Source organism: Amphiprion ocellaris, chromosome 3 (assembly GCF_022539595.1).
Source record: "Amphiprion ocellaris isolate individual 3 ecotype Okinawa chromosome 3, ASM2253959v1, whole genome shotgun sequence".
Classification (NCBI taxonomy): domain Eukaryota; kingdom Metazoa; phylum Chordata; class Actinopteri; family Pomacentridae; genus Amphiprion; species Amphiprion ocellaris.
The window spans coordinates 13,403,251-13,430,365 of NC_072768.1; the positions used below are offsets into that span (position 1 = coordinate 13,403,251).

At 39.9% G+C, this 27,115-nt stretch overlaps 1 protein-coding gene across 3 annotated transcripts; it reads left to right on the forward strand.

The window, feature by feature from the left end:
- The first annotated feature begins 44 nt into the window (after positions 1 to 44).
- eps8l2 (EPS8 like 2) lies at positions 45 to 27,108 on the forward strand. 3 transcript variants are annotated; one of them, XM_023290678.3, is made up of 21 exons: positions 45 to 241; positions 5,858 to 5,908; positions 6,373 to 6,419; positions 10,771 to 10,835; positions 13,706 to 13,867; positions 15,340 to 15,489; positions 17,069 to 17,148; positions 17,556 to 17,659; positions 17,749 to 17,825; positions 17,936 to 18,062; positions 19,152 to 19,240; positions 19,331 to 19,405; positions 20,818 to 20,966; positions 21,047 to 21,215; positions 21,307 to 21,341; positions 21,429 to 21,534; positions 21,803 to 21,922; positions 23,537 to 23,612; positions 23,713 to 23,884; positions 24,824 to 24,956; positions 26,206 to 27,108. In XM_023290678.3, the coding sequence occupies exons 2-21, from the start codon at positions 5,874 to 5,876 to the stop codon at positions 26,281 to 26,283; spliced, it is 2,049 nt and encodes a 682-aa protein (XP_023146446.1). In that variant the 5' UTR covers positions 45 to 241; positions 5,858 to 5,873; the 3' UTR covers positions 26,284 to 27,108. The 3 variants fall into 3 exon arrangements, with proteins under 3 accessions (XP_023146446.1, XP_023146445.2, XP_035813329.1); XM_023290677.3 differs by lacking the exons at positions 45 to 241; positions 5,858 to 5,908 and having other exon boundaries at positions 6,197 to 6,419; XM_035957436.2 differs by lacking the exons at positions 45 to 241; positions 5,858 to 5,908; positions 6,373 to 6,419 and adding an exon at positions 10,609 to 10,669.
- Positions 27,109 to 27,115: the final 7 nt, after the last annotated feature.

The window sequence follows — 27,115 nt, forward strand, 5'->3', positions numbered from 1 at the left end:
CTCCTCCTCAACCACTCTGTGTCTCAGAACCGGCAAAAACCGTCTGTGCTCGCAGCTGGATGACACCTTGTGCAGTTTCGTTCACAGTACTGGAGTTCTACTTTTACCACAGATATCCAGAAGGTTCCTGCGGAGTTTTTTTTTGTCCCAGTCGGCTGCAGGTCTGGATGGAAGGCTGATGTTTCAGACGCTGACTCACCCACACTGGTCTACTTGAGCATCCAGTCCGGAAAACAGCTCTGTAAGTTCCTGTGGTGCATAAAAGATGTTGTTTGTGTGCTTATTTGTTTACTCCCGCAGATGCATGTGTGGAAATGAGTTCACGTGGCTTCTCAGTGAACACGCAACTTCCACGAACACGGTTTTACTTGACAAAAATCACCACGGGGCTTTCCATCGTCTCAAATGATCTTCCTCAGGAGAGCAGAGGGACTTTAACCTGCTCAGCTCAGTCCTTCGTGCTGATTAACGTGTTGACATTCAGTAGTTTAACGTATTAATTTGCAGTCTCTGAGTAAATCGGAGCAGAATATGAGATATTTGATGCGTGCGCAAAATTACGCACCAAAGTTGGCTGCAGTTTGGACAGAGAATGGAAACTATGTGAGGAGACCTGTGTAGCTCAGCCCTGGAGCTGAATACTTGGTGTGGAAGAAAACTGGCTGAGAATAATCAGGATATTTATTTTGAGGTGAAGAAATCCTTGGTCAAAAGATTTCCGCACAATGTTTTATATCTCTGGGTTTAAATAAGGAGAAGCTCAGCATTTGTTTGTCCAGAAAATCCATGTTTGTCTGAAGAGTAGTAAGCTGAAGACATATGAAGGAACCCAAACTGAGTATATTTAGTATAAAAAATGAATATGAGGATTAAACTTTGTGTAATCAGTCTTTAAAGCTGAGATCTCTGACAATACTGTGGGGGAAAAAAGCAGATTTGTTCAATGTGCTGCCTGAATAATATCAAATTTGAGTTTATTTGGTTTTCTGTTGTCTTTTTTTTAAACTGGCAACAGAAATGCTTTGTTTAAAGATATTAAGAAATAGACTGTAGACCTTCTAAGTATGAATATTGCACATGCAGGACTCATAAATTAAACAGGTAGCTGATGACAGCCTGGAAGAAGAGATGAAAAGCTCTTTATCGGGATAATCTCTGGGCAGTTTTCTTCTGTGAGCAGTTCATTGGGAACATTGGTTTTTGTTCTCTCTTTAATTGTTTACTCTTTGCTCTTTTAGCAGCAGAGGATGTGCATTTTTGCAAAGTTTCATTGTTTGTAATCCCATGTGAGATGGGCCACATGTTTGGTTCAGCACAAGTCAGTGCCTCTTAGCATGTATTATTTAAACTGTGCCATTAGGAAATGACTCCTAACAAATCATTTCTCAGGACATCATTGATGTTTTAGTACTATGGAAGTTTAATTAGCACTTTATTGATTTCTTGCCTTGCTTCATTCAAGCTGTAAGAGAGCAGAAAAGTACACCTTGCCAACCTCATTTACATCTGATGTCATCTGAAGCCATAATTACAGTGTTTTGCTGTGTGGTCAGAGGAATGTAGTTTCATTAGAGGTTAAAGGGTTTGAGAATAATCCCCCAACATGCTGCACATTAACAACCACAGAAGAAACACTGACTGCTACGTGAGAATCTCAGCCTTTCTAGTAATGCTTTTTCGCTGGCACAAGATTGTTGTTGTTGTATGTGTTGGGACCTTGATGGGTCAAATGAATGTCATGTGAACAAACAGGGATCGTGGCTGTGAAATGTGACCTGATTTTATCTTGTGCTTCTTCTCTATTCCCAGATTCAGAGAATCACCTTTATGCACCTGTGTTTCTAGAATAAACCTGCAACATCATCATTAGCCATCGTGACAGTGTGATTCAACCAAATGCCTGCATTTCCTTCGATGCGTAATATCAGATAACTGTTATCTCTCACTAAAAGATTATTCAGGGGCATGGGGCAAACTCCAGATTGCTCTTATCAGAGCAAAATCATGTTTTCATAGATAAATTACATAAGATGTCACTGTCAATATTTTCTATTTTTGTCATGTGTCAGAAAGTGTTGTGGTGAAAATGACGCTGATGTGACCTCACTCTCTGGCTGAAGCGATTTAAAAAAAAAAAAAAAAAAAACACTCACACAAGAGGCTGCTAATGAGCATGTGCTTTAAATACTGAGTTTATCTCACCGTAATGAGCCTGTCAGCTGTGATTCATGCAGCTTCAGTTGTGTAATGGGGCGTGTGTTGTGTCGCTCGGAGCAGCGAAGCTTAAGATATATAGATATTGATTGTGTTTGAGCTGTTGAGCTTTATTTAAGGGGCTAAAACCTCTCGTGGTGCTGATTAGTGCTAACGAGGTTTTCATGTGGCATTAAATGTGTTTGAGCTTTAAGTCTTTGGTTTAGTTTTTGAGCAGACTTGATACTTAAGATCAGGCGCTTAGTTTTCTGTCTTATTAGTGTATCCTTTGTGATGTGTGTTTGTATTTTATTGTTGATATTGTGTTTTGTACAGTGCATTTATGCAATTTTCAATGTAACGATGCACTAAATTAATCAGTTTTTGACATGTAAAACACAGCATGACATGACAGTAGTTCAGAAGTTGCAGTGTGCATTGGTTAAAAAAGTTCAAGGTGTATTATGTAATAATCTATATTACTTGAGATAATACATGCATGCTTTTATGGTATGCATGGTGTTAATAAATGCTTATGTTATCTTATATAGACGTAGATATCTGTTCACAGTTTGAAGCTTTGTATAAGTTTGAGGATTTCACTGCTTGAATGCATTGAAATTTAAGAGTTTTAATGCAAAAACCACATGACTGATACCACAAACTGAAAATATTAGACTGTTTAAGGACTAATTTCACATAATTCCTCAGATAATTTGTTGCTGCAGAAACCAGGATGGATATGAAACTCATCCAACCTAATTTCATCAAATATGAAAATTAAAGCGGTCAGATAAAATCAGTTTTTGAAAAAGGGTGGAATGAAATATGAGACAGCTTTCATAAGTAAGCAAGATAAGCAGCCTCCACCTTCTGCTGTCTTTCTTGTGAGTGATTATTGTTCTTATACCGTGTAATCACCTCTGAGTAAGGGGTTGTAATTATTCCACAATAAGCGCCTTACAGTAGGCTGAGTGGAGGTGTGCAGGCGGCCTCTTGCCATGAGGCTGACAACACATGACACCCGTCCTGCCTGCTCTGGCTTCACCTCCCTCCTGAAACCTGGCAGCAGGCCACAGCTGTGAACAATAGCACAGAGAGAAGACGACCACAGAGATAAGGACAGAAAGAGGAAGCCTATCATTTGTGCAGACTCCAGTTTGTAAAGTAAATACGACTGGTTTTGTCAGCTTACATGCATTTTTACTGTAACATTTTGCCATGGCAATCTCCAGTTGTGGCCTCGACTCAATAAAATCGTATTTTAACTTGCATCAACTACGCCCCAGGTTGTAAAAGCTGTAGTGATTTGACCTCCCTTTGTTTCATAATATCTGAGAGATTATCTTTGTGGGGCGATTCCGCTTATGATCCAGTGCTAGATAAGCTTTCACCTGTAACTCCCATAAACAGTATTTATCTTGTGCATCTGTCGTGTGGAGCTCTTTGATAAGAAACAACAGCTTTGACTTGGGAAGGGAGAAAAGGCCTGTCATGTGCAAATGGCTGTGTCATGCCAGTTTGGTCCAAAAACTGATGTTTATATTTGTTGTGGGAATCACACCCTGTACGACTAAATCACATAAGCTCAGTTGGCTTGGTTGTTTCCTTGGTTTGGATTGTAGCTCCAGAAAACTTCAACTGCTGGCTGGTGACACCGGATCCTAATCTCTGGCCACCAATTAATAATAGAAAATAAGCCAGTTTCTTAAAGTGATGCATGGCTCCTTGGAATCCAGTGTTAATGTCCCTCTCCAGGCTGTGATTAAACCCCTAGACACTCCTCTCTGTGTATCAGCGTTACATGTTTAGTTTAGTTTTTTCCCCACTGAAGCATCCCCTCATGCCTAAAAGCTCTATACACACACATAATGTATGTTTACCTCAATGCAGTATACACTTTATAATTCTACTTTAGTCACTTTACCACTATTACAGTCACTTTATCCCAACCAGTGTTTAAAAATGCAGTCCACTTTATGACCACCTAAGTATGCTTCTATATTTTGAAGAATTTTGAGCGTTGTTGTAGTTTTTTCCTACGTTGTGTACATTTGGTTAAGGAGGAATTGGCAAAGTAAGAATTTCTTTGGTTGTCTGTGTATATGACAGTCTTGAAAATGACTAAGATGCAGACCTTCATCTACTTTAAAATGAGCAGATCTATGAAATCCCTGCCTCTTTGTCCATTCACCCCTCCGTGCAGCTCAAGCACACCAGCTCACTTACAACTTCGCTCAAATACTGTAAAACTACTCTATGCTACACAATGGAAAGCTCTAATATTGGAGTAATTCAGTCATACAAATTCCAACTGGAAACTGTTCCTGAAGAAAAACAATGACACTGAAAGTTTCATCCTGCAAGTTGACAGGATTAGTTTTTATGTGAAACCTCAGAAGTTAGAATCTGTTTGAAACTCCTGTTTTAGCGTCTTTACTCCCAGAATGTTTTAGGATAGATTCAAAGGTTTTACTGATTCACTTTTAAGGCACATAATGCCCTCTCTCCCAGCTATACCTCTGGCCTGTTAGTAGTGTATGCATCAATACACACTTTGAGATCGTCAGGCAGAGTGTTTGCAGTCGGGCCCCGAGGCTCTGGAACAACCTGCTTGAAGAAATCAGGTCGGCTGAGTCAGTGATTTCTTTTAAGCTCGTTCCTGAAATGGATTATTATTATTGTGGAATCTGTCCTGACTTTGTTAGAATTTTTATTTCTTTTAGTATAAACAATTTTACCTTTTCTAACACCATATAGATTTTCTGCAATATGTTGTGTTTTTATTCATCATGTAAAGTGATTTTATGATGTGGCTGTTGTTATTTCCCTCCCTTATGATTAGTCATCTATAATAAAGATTATTATTATCATATGGACATGTTTACAAGATAAATAAAACTTGATTTTTGATCTTTAAATATACCACATATCAGCAGTTCCATTTTATGAAGTGATAAATTCATAGTGAAGGAAACCACACAGAACAATACTCTGTTGTGTTGCAGGCAGCATGTGTTCAGCCCCAGTGTGTGCTGTAGACCCGATATACATTACATAACCTCGTCAGTGCATACCTTGACAGTCAAGTCAAAGTCTCTGGGCTCAGAGCGAAAGGCGTCAGAGAGTTTGGTTCTCTCATTTTCTGCTCCCTTTAATCGCTCAGATTTAGATGCAGCAATTTGTTCCACGTTGCTTTGTCTCCTTTGAGGCCACACTAATTATCAGATAGTTAGCACGGCTGGGTGTAAAGCCCAACCAAATGAATTAATTGCAGCTATGCAGATATAGTCATCAACAGAGTGGATCTAATTACGCAGCGCATATCAGCCGGCTGTCTGCTATTGTCCCAGATCAGTCCCCCGACTAGCAGCAGTAGAGGCTCAGCACCTGCCTCCCTGCAGCGGAACAACAGGCTGTTTGGTCGACTTCACGTTTGCATTACGTATCTGCAATCTCAATGAGGTGTATAGCTTTTTAAACTTGCACACTATGAACTGTTTAAGAGAGCTCATCAAAGTGGAGTGATGGAAAAATGGAAAATATTTGCTGTAAAATGCCAAATTAGTAATTGTGGAAAATGTGTTTCCTCCTCCACCAAACGCTGTCTCTCATGATCAACCACTCCTTCTCTGATTCTTCTCCTCTTTGTGTCTTTACTCAGGTGGATGCCTTAAATCATGAGCGCACCGGGACCTCCATCGAGGCAGGCCAAGTGAGTGTCGCACACATTCTCGCTGCTTCCCCTCAGATATTTACCTTTCTGTGTGCTGGCCAGCAGTGTTTTGCTGAGCTGCTGTCACACAGGCGGAGAGAATCACTAACCCAGTCTGTGGAAGGTGCTGTGGGTCAGGGACTTTGGGCACAGAGCGCCTCTGTTGAGGATTGTTTGCTTTGCCTGGGCTCCTGGCTCCCTTCATGCCCGGCCGACACCCCCTCTCCCCTCCCTCCCCTCTCCTCCCTTTTCCACTCCCTCTCTGGTCCATATGCTCCGAATCTCAGGCTAATCTCACCCTGTGCTGGCCAGTCTGCTCCCTGTTTATCAAAGCTAGATTTTTTTGTGGGACTTCATGAGAAGTGGCAGTGTGGGAATTTCAGAGGGTTTGTGACATCCAGAGGTGCAGGGGAGAAGATGAAGGGCATGCAGCGTAACCCCGTATCCTCTTCTTGTCATTGCAGTGGAGTGGCCAGATCGGACAGCAAGATCAGCGCCAAGGCCCTCTACGGTAAGAAGCGGTGTGGAAGTGTATGGAGGCTTACGCTAGAAGGACTATTTGATTGTTGACCAGTTTTCAACACTTTCCTTTTGGTGCCCCACAATGTAATTAGACCAGCTGTTATGTTTGTTTGCAGTTTACACATTATAATTTAGGAGGCTGTACAGTCGTACGTGTCAAGGGATAGTTCTAAGAAAACTCACTGTTGGTACTGTAGTTCTTCTTTGTTGTTCATCACTATTTCTATACTTAAAAATTGTCACTGTTTCACATCAATCTTATTGTTTAAAAATTCTATTAAAAAGCAAAACCAAGAGTTAATTTAACCTATTAAGAAAAGGGTGCCAACGCTGATAAAAACACACGAATGACCTGCAATGTTGCTCTGGTTTACTTCGTTATGTTTATTTTAAGTCAGATGCACATATACCACCTGCTGCTATAAGTACTCATTAGTGCACTAAATATGTATGCTTCTGTGACTGTAAATAGACTCGAACAAGTACACTATTTACTCATACTTGTGCTTACTTTTTGCCACATTTTCTACTTTTAATTCACTTTACTTTTTAAAAACAAACTATACAGCATTTGTGACCCATTTTTAAAGGTTTACGGCTTCAGATGAAACAAAACATGAATGAGATATCCATCCCCTCCTTATCCTGTGATACTTTTCCAAACTAAGCCGTGTGGATCAGCACTGTTACACACACAAATCACGGCAGTATTCAATTGCTATGCAAATGACTTTATCAGGAAATTTAGCGCTCTCACTGTGTAGCATGTTGCTACAGCCGTGCGGCGTCACTCGGTTATCACAGTCCTCTCCCCAGAGCACACACACTGATAAGACGGGGCCAAGGTCCTGCTGAGGGGCCCCGTCATGCTCAGCCAGCTGACACCTCAGACGCTGAGGGTCATGGGAGGGAGGCGGAGCTCCTGAAGGGAACTTGAGTTTCCAGCGCTGTGCCAGGCCTGCGCTGCCTGCTGGGATTAGCTGCCGGATGCATCGGGCTTTTTGTCTGTTTAGTCACGTTCTCATGTGTGCTGTAGACTTTTATTCTTTTGTGCATACTTTGAACTGAGGGATATGTTTGTGTTACTGTAACGCTGCATTTATGTCTGCATTGTCAGGCTGCTTCACTGATCTGTTCTAACTGTGGTGGAGCTCAGTGATACAGTAACACCATGGTGTGAAATTCTATTTTAGGTGCTGCATACTTGCGTTAGGGTGTGTGTGTGTGTGTGACTGAAATGCACTGTGCTACAGTGCAGGGTGTGTCTGTTTTTAATGTGCGGTTGGAACAGGGTGGGGATGACCAAGTCTTGCGGGTGAATAAAAGGCGCATTGAAAAGTGGAAAGGAAAAGGCGGACTCTGGCCCTGTCTCACCTCTGGTCCTCCCCTCGTAGCCTCAGACATTAGCTCACTGGTCCCCACCAGCGCCTCCTTCCACACTGCCAACAGAGTGAAACATTTTACAGTGTATCATAGGCCTGGATAGAAACCAACACCAAGGTATAACACAACAACCTGCTTTCCCGCATGGCTGCACTGTTCCAAATTTAGAACTGCCTCACATGGCAGATGACGGTATTACAGGGATGCAAGATGTTCCCAAACCATCTGACTGTGCACCTTGTTGTCTCTGAAACCTTTTTGAGCCATAAATCATCCAAGTAGCCACGGGATCCAGCCATTCTTGTGATCTTTGTGAAATATCCCACTGCATGTGTGATGAGCCTGTGCTGTTTTTCGTTCTCGTGTGGCAGATGGTCACCACTACTTTCTCACTGTAGGGTGACAGCAGCACGCCTGTCCTTTCCAACCTGAGAGGCAAGAGAGGGGACGGTAATGTGCACCAGCCAAAACAGTTCTAGATATTTGGATGGACGTGAGACTGTTGCCCACACCTCGCTGAAAAAAATATGCAGAATGATAACAGAGCAGAGCAATCTCCCATAGGCAAATATCCCCATCATTCTCACAATGCAGTGCAGCATATAAGTGATGCAAATGATGCACAGGTCCTCCCACCTGGTCTGTTATCAGCCGCATTGGGGCAGATGAGAAAGAGGCAACACCGAACTCATCATCTCTGGACTTTAGACCATCATCCTCAGACGGTTTCTTGTTTAGGAGGATGTCTCTGTCAGGTAAAATGTTTTTGGGGGTGACACAGAATCAACATGTGGAAAATTTAGTAGAAATTCTTTGATCTCTTATTGCTGTGGTGTTTTTCTTGAATGTCTATGCTTTTATGAGATTCAGTTGGCTTCCTCTGATGGATCCAGAACTTTTTAGTCATTCAACCGTGTCTGCCTGAGGTGAATCAGGTTGTGAGATGTGTTGGTGTGATATTTTCTGCCAGCAAATGGTCAAACTCTCATAAATTTTTCAAGTACAACTGCTTATTGTTGACATTAAATGACCTTTGGATTTAGCTTTTTGATGTTGCTATCCAATGTTTTCATTTGTAATTTCCACAGTTAGTCTGTCTTTATTTATCGAACTAAGTGAGCAAAAATGTGATTGGATTGTATCAAACAGTGTGACCTTTCTTGTGTTTGGGTTGAGTCAGGCTAAATATCAGACCTCAAGTTGAAGAAAAGGTGCATTATTAGGATTGTTAGATTGATCTGGGCCATGTATGGGTTTGATAATCTGCCAGGGAGCCGTGTTTATCACTGGTCATTGACTTTACAGAGCTCTGAGGATCTGCCCATCTGTCTGCTAAGTGGCTCTTATTGCAAGCTGTTGCGGCACTGTGAATTGATTGGCATAAAAGTCCGTCATTAATAAGACATGGGGCGAGCTCCACTTTCAGAATGACACCTGATGCTTGTGTTTCACCTGTGGGGAGCTGGGCAGGAAGGAATCAGCGAAGAGGAAATGGCAGGAACAGGGAAGACAAATGTTTGCGTCATTTGTACAGCAACGAAGGGTTGCATGGAAACAAAGTCTTTCCTTTAGAAATCTTTGTTTAGCGGTGAAAACACGTGTGAGCTCTGTGAGGCATCGTCATTGTCACAGTGAAAAAGTGGACATCAAACATTGCAACATGCTTTAGAGACTTAATAGACATTTTATTAAGTGTTGCACAAACAGAGCAGCTTTTGTGTCGCAGTCCCTGAAAAGGACACAAAGCAAAGTGTGTCTGTATAAAAAGAAAAGCTGTGTAGCATCACAGTGTTGACTGTATTGGGCGTAGGACACAAAGAGACCTGATATGAGATCTGGCAGAGGAGTTAATAGGAACATACTGTCATTTAAGCGTAATTGTTACCTGCAGACTATTCACCTGGTAAATAGGTCAGTGAGCACACTGGCACACATTGGCCTGTTTAGAAACAATGACCTCAGCCAACACCACTGTACTGCCATGAACTAAGCTGCTGAGAGCTGCAGTCTTTAGATGTGGGTTTGACTAAACATGTCATTTTGCATTTTTAGCTTTTTCTGATCTGAATCATCTTTTTTCTTCTTTTAAACTCCAGTAATTTATATTTTTATCATAACATTAATAGAGATGGCTATTGGAAAACCATGTGATGAACCCAGAGAGAGTCTGAAGTTCCCCTCGACTATACAGGGCTTAGTAGTGAATTCCAGTTCGCTAGCTGTGAAAGGAGGGACAGTTTGTTGTTTTTATCTTTAAATATCCATTAAATCAATGGTGACATTGATGAAAAAATAAATAAAACAACATTCAACATGCTAGACTGTTTCCTATAATTCCACCTGGCTCACTCACTGCTGTAGGTCTTTAATGTATAGCAGCTGTATTTACGGCTGACTTTACAGCTGACTTTACAACATTTCCATAATTGGAGGTAAAATGCCACAGATGAGGAAGTGCAAACGTTGCTGCCGCTGATCTTTGAACCTGCAGTAAATCTCTGCCTCTGGTTGTGCCCTGGATCTGTCATGCCAGCTTGGCCAGCATACTACAAACTGTAACAGGGCACATTCAGTCTTTTATAGAAGATTTGATAATTAACTTCTCCAATATTTCTCTCCTCTGTAGTTTTTCTGCTTCACTGTTAAGTATATGATCAAATATTCTGTTGTCTTGCCAAACGTGCCCTATATCCCTCACTGTACAGCTAACTGTGAGATCAACAGCGGAGAACAAAAACGTACACACATTACGTGTCCTTATCACTTCCTTATTGCCCAGCTGCTTGTTGTAGCTTGCACATTAGTGTATCCCTTCATCTGTTCAGTCTGCTGAAATGAGCAACATGTGGACTTTAGGTCAGTGTTACTCCGATGTTTATATAAAAGGATATACAGCAAAATCACAGGCAGAACCGAGGAGATTTTTATTTGTAACATTTTTGTTTTCCTTTCAACAGAACAGCGGAAAAAGTACTCCAACTCCAACTTTATCATGCACGAGACGTCGCAGTATCACGTCGAGGTAAAGTCTTTGTTTCTTGGTGTTTTAATACTTATAGTTTAATTTTGGTGTTTTGACAATTGTTGTAAACAAAGTAGAAAATAAGGAAAAATTAAAGGCAGGGAAAAGACTTGAAATTTGATAGTTTAATGGCGTAGGACGGGTTCATGTGAGAGGTACTTTGACACACTCGACCTTTATTTATTGTTTTGTTAAAAAGCTTTTCAGTTCTCACTAACCCTTAGATGTCAATATCAAAAGTTGCACAGAGGCCCTTAAAGACAAAAATATCCATTTAAAAAAAATGCCAAAAATTTTTACATATTAATATTATTTTTCACTTTCAATTACTTTTTTCTTTTAATCTACATCAGTTCTGATCATAACTACCAAATATTAAATAATTTTCAGGATTTTAACTCTTTAAATGCTGGTTTATTTACATGATACCTCTGTTTTTAATGAAAAAAATACTCAAACAAAAATATTTTCTATATAATGGGTGGATTTGTATTATATTTTATTAGATTTTTATTATTATTTATAATCACAGTCTAAGATGTGTCAGTAATTAATATCAACATTATGTCTGATTCAATAATATTTTTTAATGTAGTGTCAGATTTTTGATTAAAAAAACTCACTCATAACCTTACAGACAAAAATGTCCTCTTCCAAAAAACTGCTTAAAAATGTCATATATAAATATTTTTTTCCACTGTTAATGGCTGAATTATTTCACCGAACATCAGCCTTGATAATCAGTACCAAATATTCATATATAATATTATACTTTAAATGGTAAGTTGTTTACATTATGACACAAAAATGACACAGACGAATTATTCTGATGATAAGTCCTAAGTGTAAAATTCCTGTTTTGATTATTACAGTCTCTGATGTGTCAATGATTTGCACCAATAGCACCAACTAATAATGATTTTTAATGCGTTATTCTTTTTATGCAGTGTTTCATTTACAGATATGAATTTAGCCTGTATTTGTTCTATAGGCTGAATTGTGTGGTTTTTTTTAAATTGCACAGTCTAGTGGGAAAAGTGACAATTTTACAGTCAAAGCTTCAGAATAAAAGCATAGAATGCATGATTTCATGATGTAATGAAAGGGAATCAAAAACTGCAGTTTTAATGTGTTTCAATGCGGACATTTTTGTCTTTAAGGTCCTGAGTGTTCCTGCTTTTGTGTATACAGTGTATTATTGATGAATTATGGAAGCCTAGATTCAAATTTCAAAATAACCCCTAAAATACAGATCCTTGTGAAAATTTTATGCCAAATCCGTTAACACAGCCAAATTAATCAACAAATCAAAAATGTCAAAATGTGAAATCTGTTTTAGTAAGAAAACTCCCTATGACTGCTTCTAGACATTTTCAGTTTCCTTTGGATAGTGCTGTTGGTCATTGTTGTGTGTTTTTGCATTTTTTATTTACTTTTTCATAGAACTCAATGTGTTAAATATTTTGTTGAAAATATATGTGGTAGCTGTTCACATGTCTGATGACTGATAAAGGCATCAAAGATACAATGAAGTCAGTATAGAAACACAATAAATAGCATATTTAGAAGTGTTTAAAAAGATAGTAATTAAGCTGGAAAATCTAATACTCTAAATGTAATTTGTTCTAAAAAGAAAAGACTTAAAAGGGGAATATTGTACGGTAAATATATAAGTTTCTATTTCTTTAAAAAGTCATTAACCTTGTGGAAAAACAAGATAGAGATACTAGAAATATTACACTACATTGTTCTTTGCCCAGTGATAAAACTAGAACGCAAGTTAATCTCTTGATTGTATTTCATTTACTGGAACTCAGGAGTAATAAAACAATCAAAGATCTGATTGCAGCAGCAGGGACCTGATCTTGGGAAGGCTTTAGTTAGAGACGTTCTTCAGATCACGGATGGTGCTGAGCTCCTTCCCGTGCATGCCAATATGTTTTCTTTAAATGCCTCCCTGTTATCACCCCATGGGCAGATAATCCCAGATAACAGCCACACTGGCAGCAGCCACACGCAGAAGCATGAGTGTCATTACTGCAGTCTGGATATCAGATAAATCAGGACAGTAACTCATGCAGCTAAATAACACTGTGAGCCGGCGGCAAGATGATGAATGTGTCTCTGTTGTATATTTACTAGTAAGAGCTATAAGAAGACTATCTTAAATGTCAGTACCGCACAGTTAAAAGAATGACTGAACGTTATTTCCTCTCTTGCTCAGTTAGATAAGAAGATCAATATCACTGGCATATTTGTGTGTTTAAATTAAAGCTGGTGCCAGTTTGGATTATCATAAAGACTGGAAACAAAAGACAGCTTATCTGGTTCACTAATTAACACATTGTGCAGTACCTCATCTGTAAAAATGATGTCTACAAATGACACAAAGTGGTGCGTGACTATTTCTTGGCCCAGTAGCTTCCTGCTGTGACATTTCCTTTCAACCTGCTCTCAGCGAAGTAAAATGCAGGCACATAGTTCCAAGTAAAACCACAAGTTTTGTTTTTGCACTTCTTTCCTGTGGAGAGATCAAACAAAGATATCATATTTTAATTGGCAAACTTTGACGCTTCAAATAGAGCCACACCAGCTGTTTATAGTCTTTGCTCCACCATGAAAATGTCAATAATCTCCTTATTCAACTCTTGGCAAGAAAGCCAAAAGGCCAATTCTGATATAAGCATGAAATCAAGTCCCAAAGTGTCAAATGATTCCGTTTAATGCAGCCAGTTAAATAGAAAAATGTAACTAAATGTGTTTGAATTTACACCCAATCGCTTTGCAAAGCATACCTTTGTTACCTTCCACACAGTCCTTGTTTTTGGTTTACTCCAGATCATAGTCACCAACCACTGTTTTCTCCTCAGCATCTCTCCACGTTCATCATGGACAAGACAGAGTCCATTATCACGGTGGACGATGCAATCAAGAAACTGGTTCTTCTGGAATCAAAAGGTAAAATCTGGACACAGGAGATGCTCCTGCAGGTCACTGACAAGGCGGTCAGGCTGCTGGATTGTGAAACACAGGTAAACATCCACATATCTGTCTGCACATCCTTAACACTTTAAAGGACACTCATTGAAATACTTTGAAATTCAAAATTTCAACCCTAGAGCGTAGTTGGAGGACTTAACAAGACTTTTATTTTTGTGAAATTTTTCAAAATGTGTAATTTTCATGTTGAAATTCAAGGTTAATGAAGTTACTATATATGGTTCCTTGCACGTTAGTGGTAAAAAGAACATTCCAAGAAATGTATATGTCATCACTTAGCACAACTACTCAACCTTAAAATGTGTGAGTTTCGTCAACTCAGTGGTTAGTTTTCACGTTTCGACCACAAATATGAAAGAGGACCGAGCCGAAAGTCTGCCTTTTTCCAACTTTGGAGAAAAGAAAAGTTTGATAGGTTCCAGGCCTCTGCTGATTGATCAAATACCACGATGTAGTGTGCTGTAACGTAGAGTGATCTTCGCTGATTGGCTGGGTGAAAACCACATGCTTCTCTGCTTCACTGAGAGGCAGGAGCAACACCATATTTAATGTGTGCGGAAGTTACCAAATATGATCACTTGCCCGATGAAGGGCAAACATTATGTTTACCTGCAATACATGTCTCTGATAGCACAAAATATACATATTGTATGTCATAGTTGGTTTGATAATTTAGGAGATAAGGCCATGTAACCAGATAGGAGTTGCTATGGAGCTGCATTATGGGAACTGTATGATATATTGTGTTTGTGTTTTTTTTATGTTTTTTGGGGAGCGTTTTTAGCTTTTAATGTAGTTGAAAGTGGAGAGAGACACGAAATGTGGGGAGAAGAGCAGGGGACGGACATGCAGCAAATGGCCATGGGTCGGACTCGAACCCATAGCCCTCGTTTATGGGTCGCTTGCTCAACCAGTTGCAAAGATATTGACTTTTTTCTTTTTGCACAAAATATCCTCCTTACAAGTGCCTTACTTCATCTCTGGAGTGCTGTTGTAAGTTTCAGTTACATATAATTTCTATTTATTTGGCAGACACTTTTGTATTGCCACAAGTACCAACATGCAGGTGCAGGATGCAACATTAAAGTGAAGCAAATGACAGTTATTGCATCTGATGACTAACACATTTCTTTGGAAAGCAGATTCCATGCAGTATAATAATTGCAGCCTTAGTTTAGTTCTTTCAGTGGAAAAGTACAGCGTGAAATCACACCTTGAAAGACAGAATTTGTTAATTAGTTAGCTTTAGGGGTGCCGATAACTGAATTTTACTGCAGCAGTTCATCCCTGTTTTCAGTCAAGCAGCCGACTGTAGCTTCAGAATGTAAACAATATCAAAATTTCAATCTATTCCTGTAATTATTCTTTCTCCATCATGCATATCCTTTAGAAGTTTATTTGTAGCATTATTTAATGAAACTGGTGACGTAGCCGACTCTTTGTTTTGCTCTTTCCCTGCTTCCACCTCTGTCTCTCTAACTATTGTTCCACTGATCTCCTGCAGGAAGAGTTGGAGAACTTCCCTCTCCCCACCATCCACATGTGTCAGACGGTGCTGAATCAGTCACGCTACCCCTCAGTGCTGCTGCTCGTGTGTCAGGACAAGGACCAGCACAAACCCGACATCCACTTTTTCCACTGTGACGAGGTGGAGGTGCGTGTCGTTTTGAATGTGACAGGCTTGGCTCATCCTTTATCGGATGGATGTGTGTTTTATGTGGCTTTGTGATTCATCAATCCAAGCGGCTGTTGTTGGAGGTCAGATTTCATGGCTGTTTGCGTGCTTGCATGTATCCCTTTACATTTTTGCAGCCGTGTTCAGAAATATTTGCCTAAGGGAGGATGTATCTTACTGTGCAAACATTACCTCTTTAAAAATGAGAATCACTACCATGTTCAAAGAAAGATTTTACTGGGCAATAAACATTCACTAGAGTGAGTTCATCTCAATATGACGACCTTTGGATCGGCTTTATCTCTACTGAAAGAATAAAATGAAGGAAAGTTGAGGTTCTCTGGTGTCTTCAGTATTTCACATGAAGGAAGAATAAAATAGCAGTATTTAGAATCCTAAGATTAAGTTAACAACATGGATTTCACTGTCTGTTGGTTGTAGACTATTACTGACTAATATGTGCCATTATTTAGTAAGCTTTATTTACTTTGCATTTTTCAAGAGCAGAGACCACAGATTGCATCACAAGTCAATATAAACAGACAAACCCACACTAAAACAACACTAAAGCTTTGTCTTTGTATCCAGTGTCATGGTTGTTTCAAGATGAAGAGACTAACAGTTAACAGAGGTCAATTTATTACACCAAACCTAAACGTCCAATTCAGTATTCTCAGCATAGAGGTGATGAAATCAGTGATGTCAGTACGTGCATGAGCGAGGCATTAGGGTTCCGGTCTTGTACGGTGCAAAACAAAGCATCAGGGTGAATTAAGGCAACATAACCAAACCAGAATGGGAGGATCAGAGAGAGTGTTTAAACTGCAGGCAGGACTTAAGTAACCTGAAAACACACTGAGCACCGCAGCCAGTCCGGATCACATTAATCAGCCACCTGCAGAGCAGACAGAGATTCACGTTAGAACCAGATCAAAACACAAGATGACCCCAGGAATCATCACAGCAGCCTGTTTTTAGTAGCAGTTTTAAAAAGTTAACGCCGCTGACCTTTCTAGTGCCTGCAGGGAGGGCATTAAAACAGCAAACACTAAGCAGATGCTCTCCAGTGTTACGGCAGCTACAGCTTTGTGGCTCACATACTCCAAGATACAGAAAAGAGAAAATCAGAAAGAGAAAATAAACTAATAATCACTCTTGTCAATGCTGTAAACCAGTTATAGTGTTGTCAAGAAAAATTACAAGCGTAATTCTGATTTTCTGATAATGTATAATATCCAAATAGATGTGATATATACAAAGTTACTGACTAATTATATTCTTGGCAGATATAAGAAAGCTTTAGAAAAGTGGACACAGTGTAGAATTTTTAATGAAGGGAGTCCAAGTCAGGAGCAAGAAAACTTTCCTGTTGATAAGATTTTTTTAAACAAATTTTGGAATTTGAGATGACAACTTCATGATTGGATGCAGGGAAATAAGGTGGGCAGAACGTTTTTCCCTCCCTGTGGTATGACTCAGAATGAAGCTACATGGGAATATGAACTGTAAAACTGTTCAGATGCATGATTGACTTTGTGTGTCTCCTCACTCTGTCCAGGCTGAGATGGTTCATGCAGATATAGACAGTGCCCTTGGAGACAACAAGCATGGAAGGAAAATGAGGCTTCAGACTCTGAAGTGAGATTCACACACACACACACACACACACACACACACACACACACACACACACACACACACACACACACACACACACACACATATACATATATATACAAGTGCATCTCATGTAATTAGAATGCGGCAGAAAAAGTTAAATATATTTCATCAGACATTGCTCAAAATTTAAAAAAAAATAAAAATAAAAATATATATATATATATATATATATATTCTAGACTCAGTACAGAGTTACAGCTCATGAAACCCCGTAAATACTAGAATATTTCAAAGAATCAGCAGACATCAGTTAATGATACCTATACACATATTCTTGCACTTTAAACTCTTGCACATCAAATACACATCAAGTCAGCTGACTTGATGTCAGAATGCTGAAGGTCTTTGTGAACCTCTTCCTTAAGGGTGAACCAGGAGAAAATGAAGCGACACAGAGAAACGATCCTCCCTCCCTCGGCCAACAAGGGCCCCGCTCCAACTCCGAAGGGACGGGTGGCAGCCGTGAACAGTACAGACACTAAAAACATTAATTATTATGCTTTTTCAGTGGTTGCATTCATTCATTTTCATTTAGTCACGAGTTTTTTTTGTGATCAGCTGTAGACGGACGAGCTCCTGGACAGCAGGACACAGAGTCACATGAAAAACTGGCCCAGCGCATTGAGAAGGATGTGGTGAGTGTTTTATTTTTTTTTAGCCATCCTGACACCTATCATTACATTACACAGCTGCTTTCATAATGCTGTTTTCTTCACGCTAAACCCCCGGATTTGTTTTCCCGCAGCAAGTCCTCAACTGTGCCCTGGATGACATCGAGATCTTTGTGACGCGGGTGCAAAAGGCAGCGGAGGCCTTTTCCCAGCTCAACCAGCGCAACAAGAGTAAGAAGAATAAGAAGAAAGGACCAGCAGGTCTGTCTCCCTTTCTTCTGATGCGGTGGCACGAATGCAGTGACAATATGCTCATATTGCTCACGTCGCCATGTTTGTGTCTCTTTGTGTCCCGTGGCCCGGGACTCTCATCCAGTGATGTATGTGTGGTAGTAGTGGCCAGTTTGTGAAGTAATACAGTACTCATGACACGATTCTCATAACAGAGGTAATATTATTACTTACTGTTTGTGTTGATGTGGTGTCTCGTATACTCGTGTGTTGCGCCCACACATTTGGTGATTTGAATTTATTGATATATGTCTGTTTGATTATTTGCACCCCAAAATCCAGCAAAATTCTGTTTAATTTTGTTAAATTTTGTTAAAGCGTTTCTCCTTTATGATTATTGTACTAATAGTATAGTAGTAATATTACTGTCAATGTCTCTGAGTAATGTTTTACCATCCAACGCTGGCAGTGGTGTGATGCTGTGGTTTTTTTGTCAACACAACCCATTTCCTAGGCAATGAGGTGCTGTACATTTGTGCCTGGTCAGGCACAAACAGTGTTACTTTCCCACAAATCATTTGGTAATAACAGTGTGAAAGTAGCAGACGTGTGTTGTCCCTGACGACACAGACAGATGTGCTAAAAGTGATGAATTCTCTATTTGGAGAATCTGTTTCTCAACTTTGGGATCGGGTTCCGTCTGAGTTCGAGCTTTAAAGTTAAAAGTAAACTTTTAAAGTATGTAAATTTAAAATTCAATATTTCTGAAATTGCAGTTACACTCAAATTCATATTACATAACTATGATTTCTGCGGTCATGAGAACTTTGGGACCTTGTGAGTCGCACGTTGAGAGACTCTGCTGTAGCACATTCTTTTGTTACTCTCTGGCCAAGGTGAACTTCTACCTGTAAAGCTGTTTATTAACTCACCATTATTGTACCTCTATAATGTATTACACAGGAGCATAAGCTTTATTGAAGACATAAGCATTCAGGTTTATGTCTTTGAACCCTGGCCAGAAAGTGAGACCTGTGTCCTGTGTCAGTAAGGCGTCCGTGTGGCCGGCTGGTAACTCTGGAGTCTGTGTGTGGTCATTGTTGCTCTGCTTGTTTACAGAGGGCATGCTGACCCTGCGAGCCAAGCCCCCCTCCGAAGCAGAGTTCATTGATAGCCTGCAGAAATTGAAGCTGGCCTTCAACCTCGTGGTGAGATATCACAGCTCCTAACCTCCCCTCTTCATGAGCTGCTCTCCCCTCATCGCCCTAACACTGTGTCTGTCGCTGCGCCCCCTGCAGGCCAAACTGAAGAAACACATACAGAACCCGAACTCATCGGAGCTGGTTCATTTCCTGTTTAACCCTCTGGAGCTGGTAAGAGCTAGTCTGAATGTGTCTGATCTCAGGCAGGTTTGTGTGAATGAAGGACACTGGTGACAACAATATCTAAATCCATGTCACTGGATAGCCTCAGTGTTGACTGAGCTCAGCCCACAGGCACATCTGATGAGAAAACACGAGCTTTTATTCAAATTCACACTGTGAGAACAGTTCAGCACTTGCAATTTTTTATTTTATTTTATTTATTTTTTTTGCCCTCAGGCATTCCTCTTATTGTTTTTGCTTTTTCTGGCACCACACCCACTGCAGCTCTGCTAAACTCTCACCAGACTGGAGAGACGGGGCTTTCAGCTCTGACACAGGTGCAGCCGACTTACATAATGTTAGTTTCCCAAGCCGCAGTATTCAGCCACACCTTCGATACTGCTGGTTGGAAACACAGAGCTGTGACTAGGCTCTGCTTCGATGTGCTGCAGTAATCTCTGCACATGCTGGATCTGCTTGATGTGGTTGAGATAACCCCTGAGCTTTAACACTCAGATTGTGGTCCCATGACCACTAGTTGTCTTCAATGATCAGTTTCCACACAGCAGCTCCAGATACTCCACAACACTGAAACTGATCTACAAAGCGCCTCGTCTAAATGTTGCAATCTTAAAAAAAAAAAAAAAAAAAAAAAGAGTAATAGAGACAATTTTGAAACGGTGACAAATGTGGAATACTTACAAGAGTCTCTAAAACGTTCTACCAAATTCGAAGTCATAATCTAAACATTAAGAACGTAACAGACACAAACAGTTAAGGTTCCTGGGATCAAATCAATATACAACACAAAAGTTGTGTTTTGTTACTGTATAAATCAGATGACTGAAATTAGAGGACTTTACAACATTTCTCATGCAGTCAACTATCAGTATTTCATCATGGAAGCTTCTGTTTAATTATTTGCATACTGATTGCTGTTTAGAGGTGTTTATTCATTGTGTTATTGCCTGTAAAGTCTACTTTGATGAACCAAAGACATACAGAGTTGAACTTAGTGTCTTTCGGCAGAACTAGGGCTTTTGGACCTCAATAGTTTTTCGCACTACAATATTGCTGGTAGGGTCAAGCATAAAATACAGTCCAGTGTCAAATTTGGCACTGAATGCTTTCTTCATCACGTTAACTTAGTTAGTTGCTTCTTAATTTATATAAAGAAATCAGGAAACATGTTGATAGTTGCCTTTGAGATGATGCTACCTGTGTATAGATATAATAAACTGACAAGTTGAAACGTTTGGCTATGAAAAAAATGCTTTTTTATGGTAAAGGTATTTTGTTAGTCCCAGCACTGAAAGCTTTCAAACCATACAGAATTGCAGGTTTTATATTTACAGAAAATGCTGTATATGAATGTCAGTCTTCTTGCTATTCCAGCAGTAAGCTCACGAATGTGTCCACAGGTGCTGCAGAGCTGTGGGAGTCCTGAATTGGCCCGTTCGATCATCTCTCCTCACCTGTCTCGCGACACTGTTGACTTCCTGCGGGGACACCTCACCCCGAAAGAGATGACCATCTTTGAGCTGCTCGGGGACGGATGGACCAAACCCAGGTACTACTAGTTCTGTCTGTACAGATGTATAGCTCAAGAGTCATCTTTTAAGCGTCTCTTCGTTTCTCCTCCTCCTGCAGAGCTGAGTGGCCCGTGGATCAGTGCGCTCCTCCCTATTACCCCAAGTTTCGTAATGGCTGGGAGCCGCCGGCGGAGCTTTTCAGGACGGCACCATGGGAAACTGAAGGACCCTCTCAACAACTGAGGCTGCCCACCAGCCCTGATTACAGGAAACACTCAGGGGAAGAGGTAAGAGTTTTGCTTGCAAGCGTCCATCTGTCAGAGTACCACAGGTTTCAAAATGTAACTGGATCTGAAAACATCTGTCTGTTTTCTATAGTTTTACGGAACTCATTCCTCGAGCTCCTCAAATGGGTAAGTAACTAAACCTTTCACACACATTGCTATGTCTGTCTCAAGAAATCAAAACAGGTTAAAGTGTGAAACCATGTTTCTGAACAGGTCTTACAATGGGATGCCCCCAACCCGCAAATACGCCAAAATTCGCTACCACTTTGTAGCGCGGAATGCCAACGAGTTGTCAGTGCTGCAGGATGAAATCCTCGAGGTAGCGTCTTATTTTCTTGCCCTTTTTTACGCTTGTCTTCATGCGATGATGTGACAAGGCAACCTCCACATCCTGCTATCTAGTTTTACGTCTTAACTGACATCTTAACCACTATATGTGATTGTATCTTCTGTAAACGAATGTTAAAAGAGCGGAAGACTGAAAATGTCACAAGCAGTCAATATAAACAATGAAGAAGCATCAGCTGGAAGAGACTTGTGTCGCAGTTTTCAGTGCTGCAGACTGACATGTGAAATGTGTGTTGCAGGTGATAGAGGATGACAAGCAGTGGTGGAAGCTACGGAATCGCAGCGGTCAGGCCGGCTACGTCCCGTTAAACATGCTGGATGTTGTGAAGATAGAAGAGCCAGATGGTTTGTTCAACCAGGTAAGTTACCTACTGCACATCTGCAGGGATCTAAAAGTAGCAGAACTCTTTCTCCTTTGGTTTTATTCTAAACTATTTACCCCAACTATTTCAGTTTTATTTTTTCTCAGGACACACATTCAGTCCCACAGTCTGTTTGAGAGACAAAAAATTCTTGAAAACAAGGTCAGTTTGAAACACATTGATCTGATGTGAAGAATAGCTGATGTCACTGTCAATGTAGTCAGACTGCACATGTTAAAGCTACATTTTGAAGTTACAAATAGGTAAAGTAATGATCTAGTCGAACAACATCTAGTTTATTTTACTTTAGCAGGCAACCCTGACAAAGACTACAAGTTTGAAACAGTGAAATCTGGGGGTGTGCGATTAAAAAGTGAGCTAACACAGCTGCTTGAGGCTACATTAGTCACAACTGACAAACATATTCAAATCTCTGACCAGACTGTCAGCGGTCAAGTTGCATTGTAGGTAATGTAGAGGAAAGGTTTGTGCATGTGCATACAATAAAATGCCTCTGTTTTTGAGCCTCGATTTTAATCAGTTTTCCATCAGAGTTTACGTACTGACAGTAGACTCAATGTAGCTACAGGACATTTCTTGCTTTTAACATTTGTGCGTTCAGTTTTGTGTGCGTTATACAACACTGCATGTGTCAGTATCTCATTAACTTAGTGGCTGCTGTTCTAGTCCTTATCTCTGCTGTAAAGCTCAGGTATGGGGTAAGGGAAAGTGTCAAGAAGTAATAGTATATATTCTGGGAAGTGCAGGCAATCACATGCTTATGTCTAATTTACTGAGAGGGTTCAAGGTTTATTTATTGCTGCTTGGGGACAAATTTGTTTCTCAAAATTGTTGCTGCCGAGTTAAGAGCGCAAAGAATGATTTGGACACAGGCAACAGATATTGCTTCTTTTCTTTTTTTTACAGTGTTTCAATATACATCATAATTTTGTTTATTTGATATTGTAATTTAATGACAAGATTTTATTACACAATATTACCAAATAAAACTCTGAAAATGTTTCAGTTCGGGCTGCAACTTACAATTATTTTCGTCTGTTATCGTCTCTATCAATCAATTTGTTGTTTGTTGTACAACATAGTAAAAATGTTGATCAGTGTTTCCCAAACATCAGCATGACTTCCTCAGATGATCTGTTTTGTCCACAATCCAAAGATATTTAACTTACTGTCATAAAGGAGTAAAGAAACCAGAAAATCAAAAAGTTTTGGAAGCTAGAATTAGAACATTTAGACTTTTTGTCCTTTAAAAAAGATTGTTTTATAATCACTTCTGAACAGTTGAACATTTGCGGTCGTGTCATCTGAAGAATGGTGCAGCTTTGTGTGCAACCTTCCTGCACTGAAACGTTCCTGTTCCCACAGTCACTGAAATAGGTATTCTGCATTCCTATAGACCCATGCTGCCTGCATGCAGGCCGTGTGCAGGTTTGTTGACACCCTGCAGTAGTGTAAGACTTGCACATATTTTTGCCTTTGGCTTCTGGACAAAAATCTATCAATCGCAAATGAAATGAAAGGCAAACCAGTTTTTGGAATGACATTGGCCTCAGCTGCTTTCTCATGGACTATATTTGTGTTTGTGTGCAGCAAGGCTATGGGACGTCATCTCCTGGGTCTGGGGGCCTTGGAGACAGCTTCAACAAAGGAAGACCCAAAGACAAAAGTGAGTAAACAAATTCTGATTTAGGAATTTAACTACACATTTTTTGACAATTAGTTGCTTTTGTTCTGATGTCTGATACCATCCTGTTTCCATGCTGCAGTGATGGATGAGGTCAATAATGAACTGTTGAAGGTAATCACTGCTAGCAAAAGCCAGCCGCCTACCAGGAATTTCCGTAGGGAGCGACCATCCGGCATCCAAGTACCGCTCACCTCTAACTCAACCCCAGAGGACGTGACCACGTGGCTCAATTCTAAAAATTTCACTAAACCGTAAGACACACATAACTCCTACAAATCCTCGAAATCAAAGTACCTCCCAACACCTCAAACACCAGAACATCTTGCCGTTGCCGACCTCGTGTTGGTTTAGCTTCTCACCTTACTGCAGAGATGTACTTCAACACCCGGTGACAGAGAGGTTACTGGTGCAGCACTAACTGGTGTTAAGATGCTCTTTTAAGTTCTGACTGAAATGCCAAGAGAGAAGCTTTTCTTTGTGTTGCTGCTTTGTTAATGTACTGTCAATAACAGATACACGTGGCATTAGGGATGACGTTGGTTGGTTCACCTCTCACACAGATTTAAATATCTCAACGTCTGCTTAATGGATCGCCATAAAAGTTTGATTAGTGCTCATCCGATAATAGCATGTGACACTTACGTTGTAAAAATGGGGAAATTTATACCTGTTAAACATCAGCATGTTTGTGCACTGATGTTACAACACACACAAATGCATGCTGCATCATGGAGGTGCTGACATTTTTTAAGGATATTGTATAAAATGTATGCAAAGTTGTTGAATTTTGATTAGAATTATGTTCATAGATGACCTATTCATAATTGTTGTGACTAACAGTGACGTTTTGTTGTGTCCAAATGTGTCAAGTACTGCAGTTGTTACTTGGCATCTGTTGTGTTATGCTCCCTGGGAATGAGCTGCTGTAATTAAGAGCATCGATGATATTTCACTTAAATGCTCCATTGAGCCAGTATTCATGACACCTGGGTGATGGAACTGACAACCTCAAAGGAATCCTGTTGTTATCGATGACACGTGCTCTTCCTGTCGCGACATGTCCATTTGGATGTTTCAGCAACAGTGTTTTAGCAACCACAGTGTACGCTCCACTGGCAACCATGTTACATTCAGAAATACAGTCATGTCAGGTAATGTGTAAAGGATTTGTCCGGCTGTGTTTTCTGCAGGACTGTTGAATGTTTGGGGATCCTGACTGGAGCCCAGCTATTTTCCCTGAACAAAGAAGAACTGAAGGCGGTGTGTGGAGAGGAAGGCGGCCGTGTCTACTCTCAGGTCATCGTGCAGAAAGATCAGCTAGAGGTGGGTCATGCACATCTGAAACAAACAAGCAAACAAAAAAATCCAAACTCACAAATCGATGTGTTTGTTTGCAGAAAATCTGAGAGCTTTCAACAGATGCTGTATAAATCACACCCACATCTCAGCTTTCATGTTGGACATGCTGAGACAAGTGGAGATACTCAGTTATATAAAATCTGGTGTCAGCTGTCAGACTCCACGATTAATTCTGTTCAGTCCGAAAACTAGGTCAGCACTAACTAGAACGCATTTGTCAGTTTAACAATTTAACAATGACAAATCACTATATACAGAAGATGACTGTCCTTACTCTCCGAGTGCAAATATAAACCTTGCGACACACTCATATGTTAGACTACAAAGTGATTTATTAACTGTGACGTCTCCCATGATTTACATTGTTTATGAGGCTGTTTTGTGTACGAGGCTTCTAAAGCAAACCGACCCTAAACGTGACGAAGCACAAACACAGAGGAACTGAAGAGTAAACTGAGGTGAAGCAGTGAGTCACGACTCAGACAAAGCAGTGAGGAGCAGAGAACACTGAAGGCTTGTTTTTTAAAATTTATTTCAGGGTGTAACAATGTTCACTAATTAAACGCCTACAGACTTGCTGAACTGCTACCTAATTATAACCTAATTGTGACCCAACCTACTTGCTTTTTGAATTGAATTTGGATGCATTATAAAGTGTGTTCCCTGACAGCTGACAGTATCTTTTACTCTGTTTTCACTTTGTTTTAACATGAACATTAACTAAGAAATATTTAAATTTATGTGCAAAACTGGTTTTCTTTTGACTAGCTTAGAAATGTAGCAACTTCTATTTGTAGTCACGCTTGTGCTCTACCATGTCCCGCCCACAGCACTCTGTGATTGGTTGTACATCATTAGTAACAGCCAATAGACACTGAAGCATAAATGTAAATATAAATTAAGAGCATTTCATTGAAGTTTTGTGGTGAATTTTGTCTTATTCTACATTTTCATAGTAGTTTTATTTTATTTGTGCATTCATATTATAATGATGTATCTATTCAAAGTATCAGTTATCAGTCCGTTTGATTACTATTTATCTCTATGAGTCCTAAATAAAACCATATCAGTCGAACCCTAGCACTCGCACAAGAACATTAACACTCATAAATCACTGTGCCGCCACTACTTTACCACTACACTATGTACATTGCACTTTAAATAGTACCTATAGAAGTCCATTTAAAGAAACTTCCTATTGTTTCCTTTCTAGAAGAGCAGTGGAGACTCAGAGCTGAAGGATATCATGGACCGGAGGAAGGCGAGGATCGACTCCGGCAGCAAAGACTGAACCTATTGAGCAACACGACCCATCCAGATGTTTCCCTCTCAGCAGACTCTGTAATCAGTCTACTGTCAATCATCCTGCAGTAGAAAATACTGAATATTGTATAAGTTTTTAATTGTATATTTATTTTGTATCATCCAACACGTATGTAATCAAGTGTTTTCTTAACTGATTATGTTGCTTTTGTTTTCAATGTCTCATTAAATGTTGTTGTTCAAGAGACTTCTGCTGAGGAGAGGAACATGTGAGTTTATGTACAGTTTGATGTGTCTGCATGACATGCATGTAACGTACATACTTTGTACAACCAGTGCGGTCGATGTTCATGCTCGTTGTTAATATCGCGGCTGTTTACTAAATTACTGGGTAAATACGTAGATCTTAGCTGTTGCATATCTAGATCAGTGCCAGAATGTTTGACACATTTTCTGATATATAGCCAATTATTTTCATATCACTATTTACAGGAAACATAAATAATAAACCATGCTCTGTTACTTCTAGCAGGTATCGTATGTAATTTCGTCTTGGTTGGTAAATGCCAACCAGCAGTAAGTATTAAAATACGCACTCTTGCAGTTTATAATCAGATTTCCGGTATGCTGGTAAGCTTAGCACGCAATAATTCTGCATGAAGTCAATGTGAGTTGCTGTCGTTACTGTGTTTTTTGTAGCAATATGAACAGCACAGACAGGAAGCAGGAAATATGTTGTGAAAAATTAAATGAAGATTCAGAGGAAACATTTAAAGGGTTGTAAATATTTCGGGATGCAATGTTTAAAAAGATCACAATTAAAAAGAATAAACTTGGTAAATATTTTATAACATTTTTTC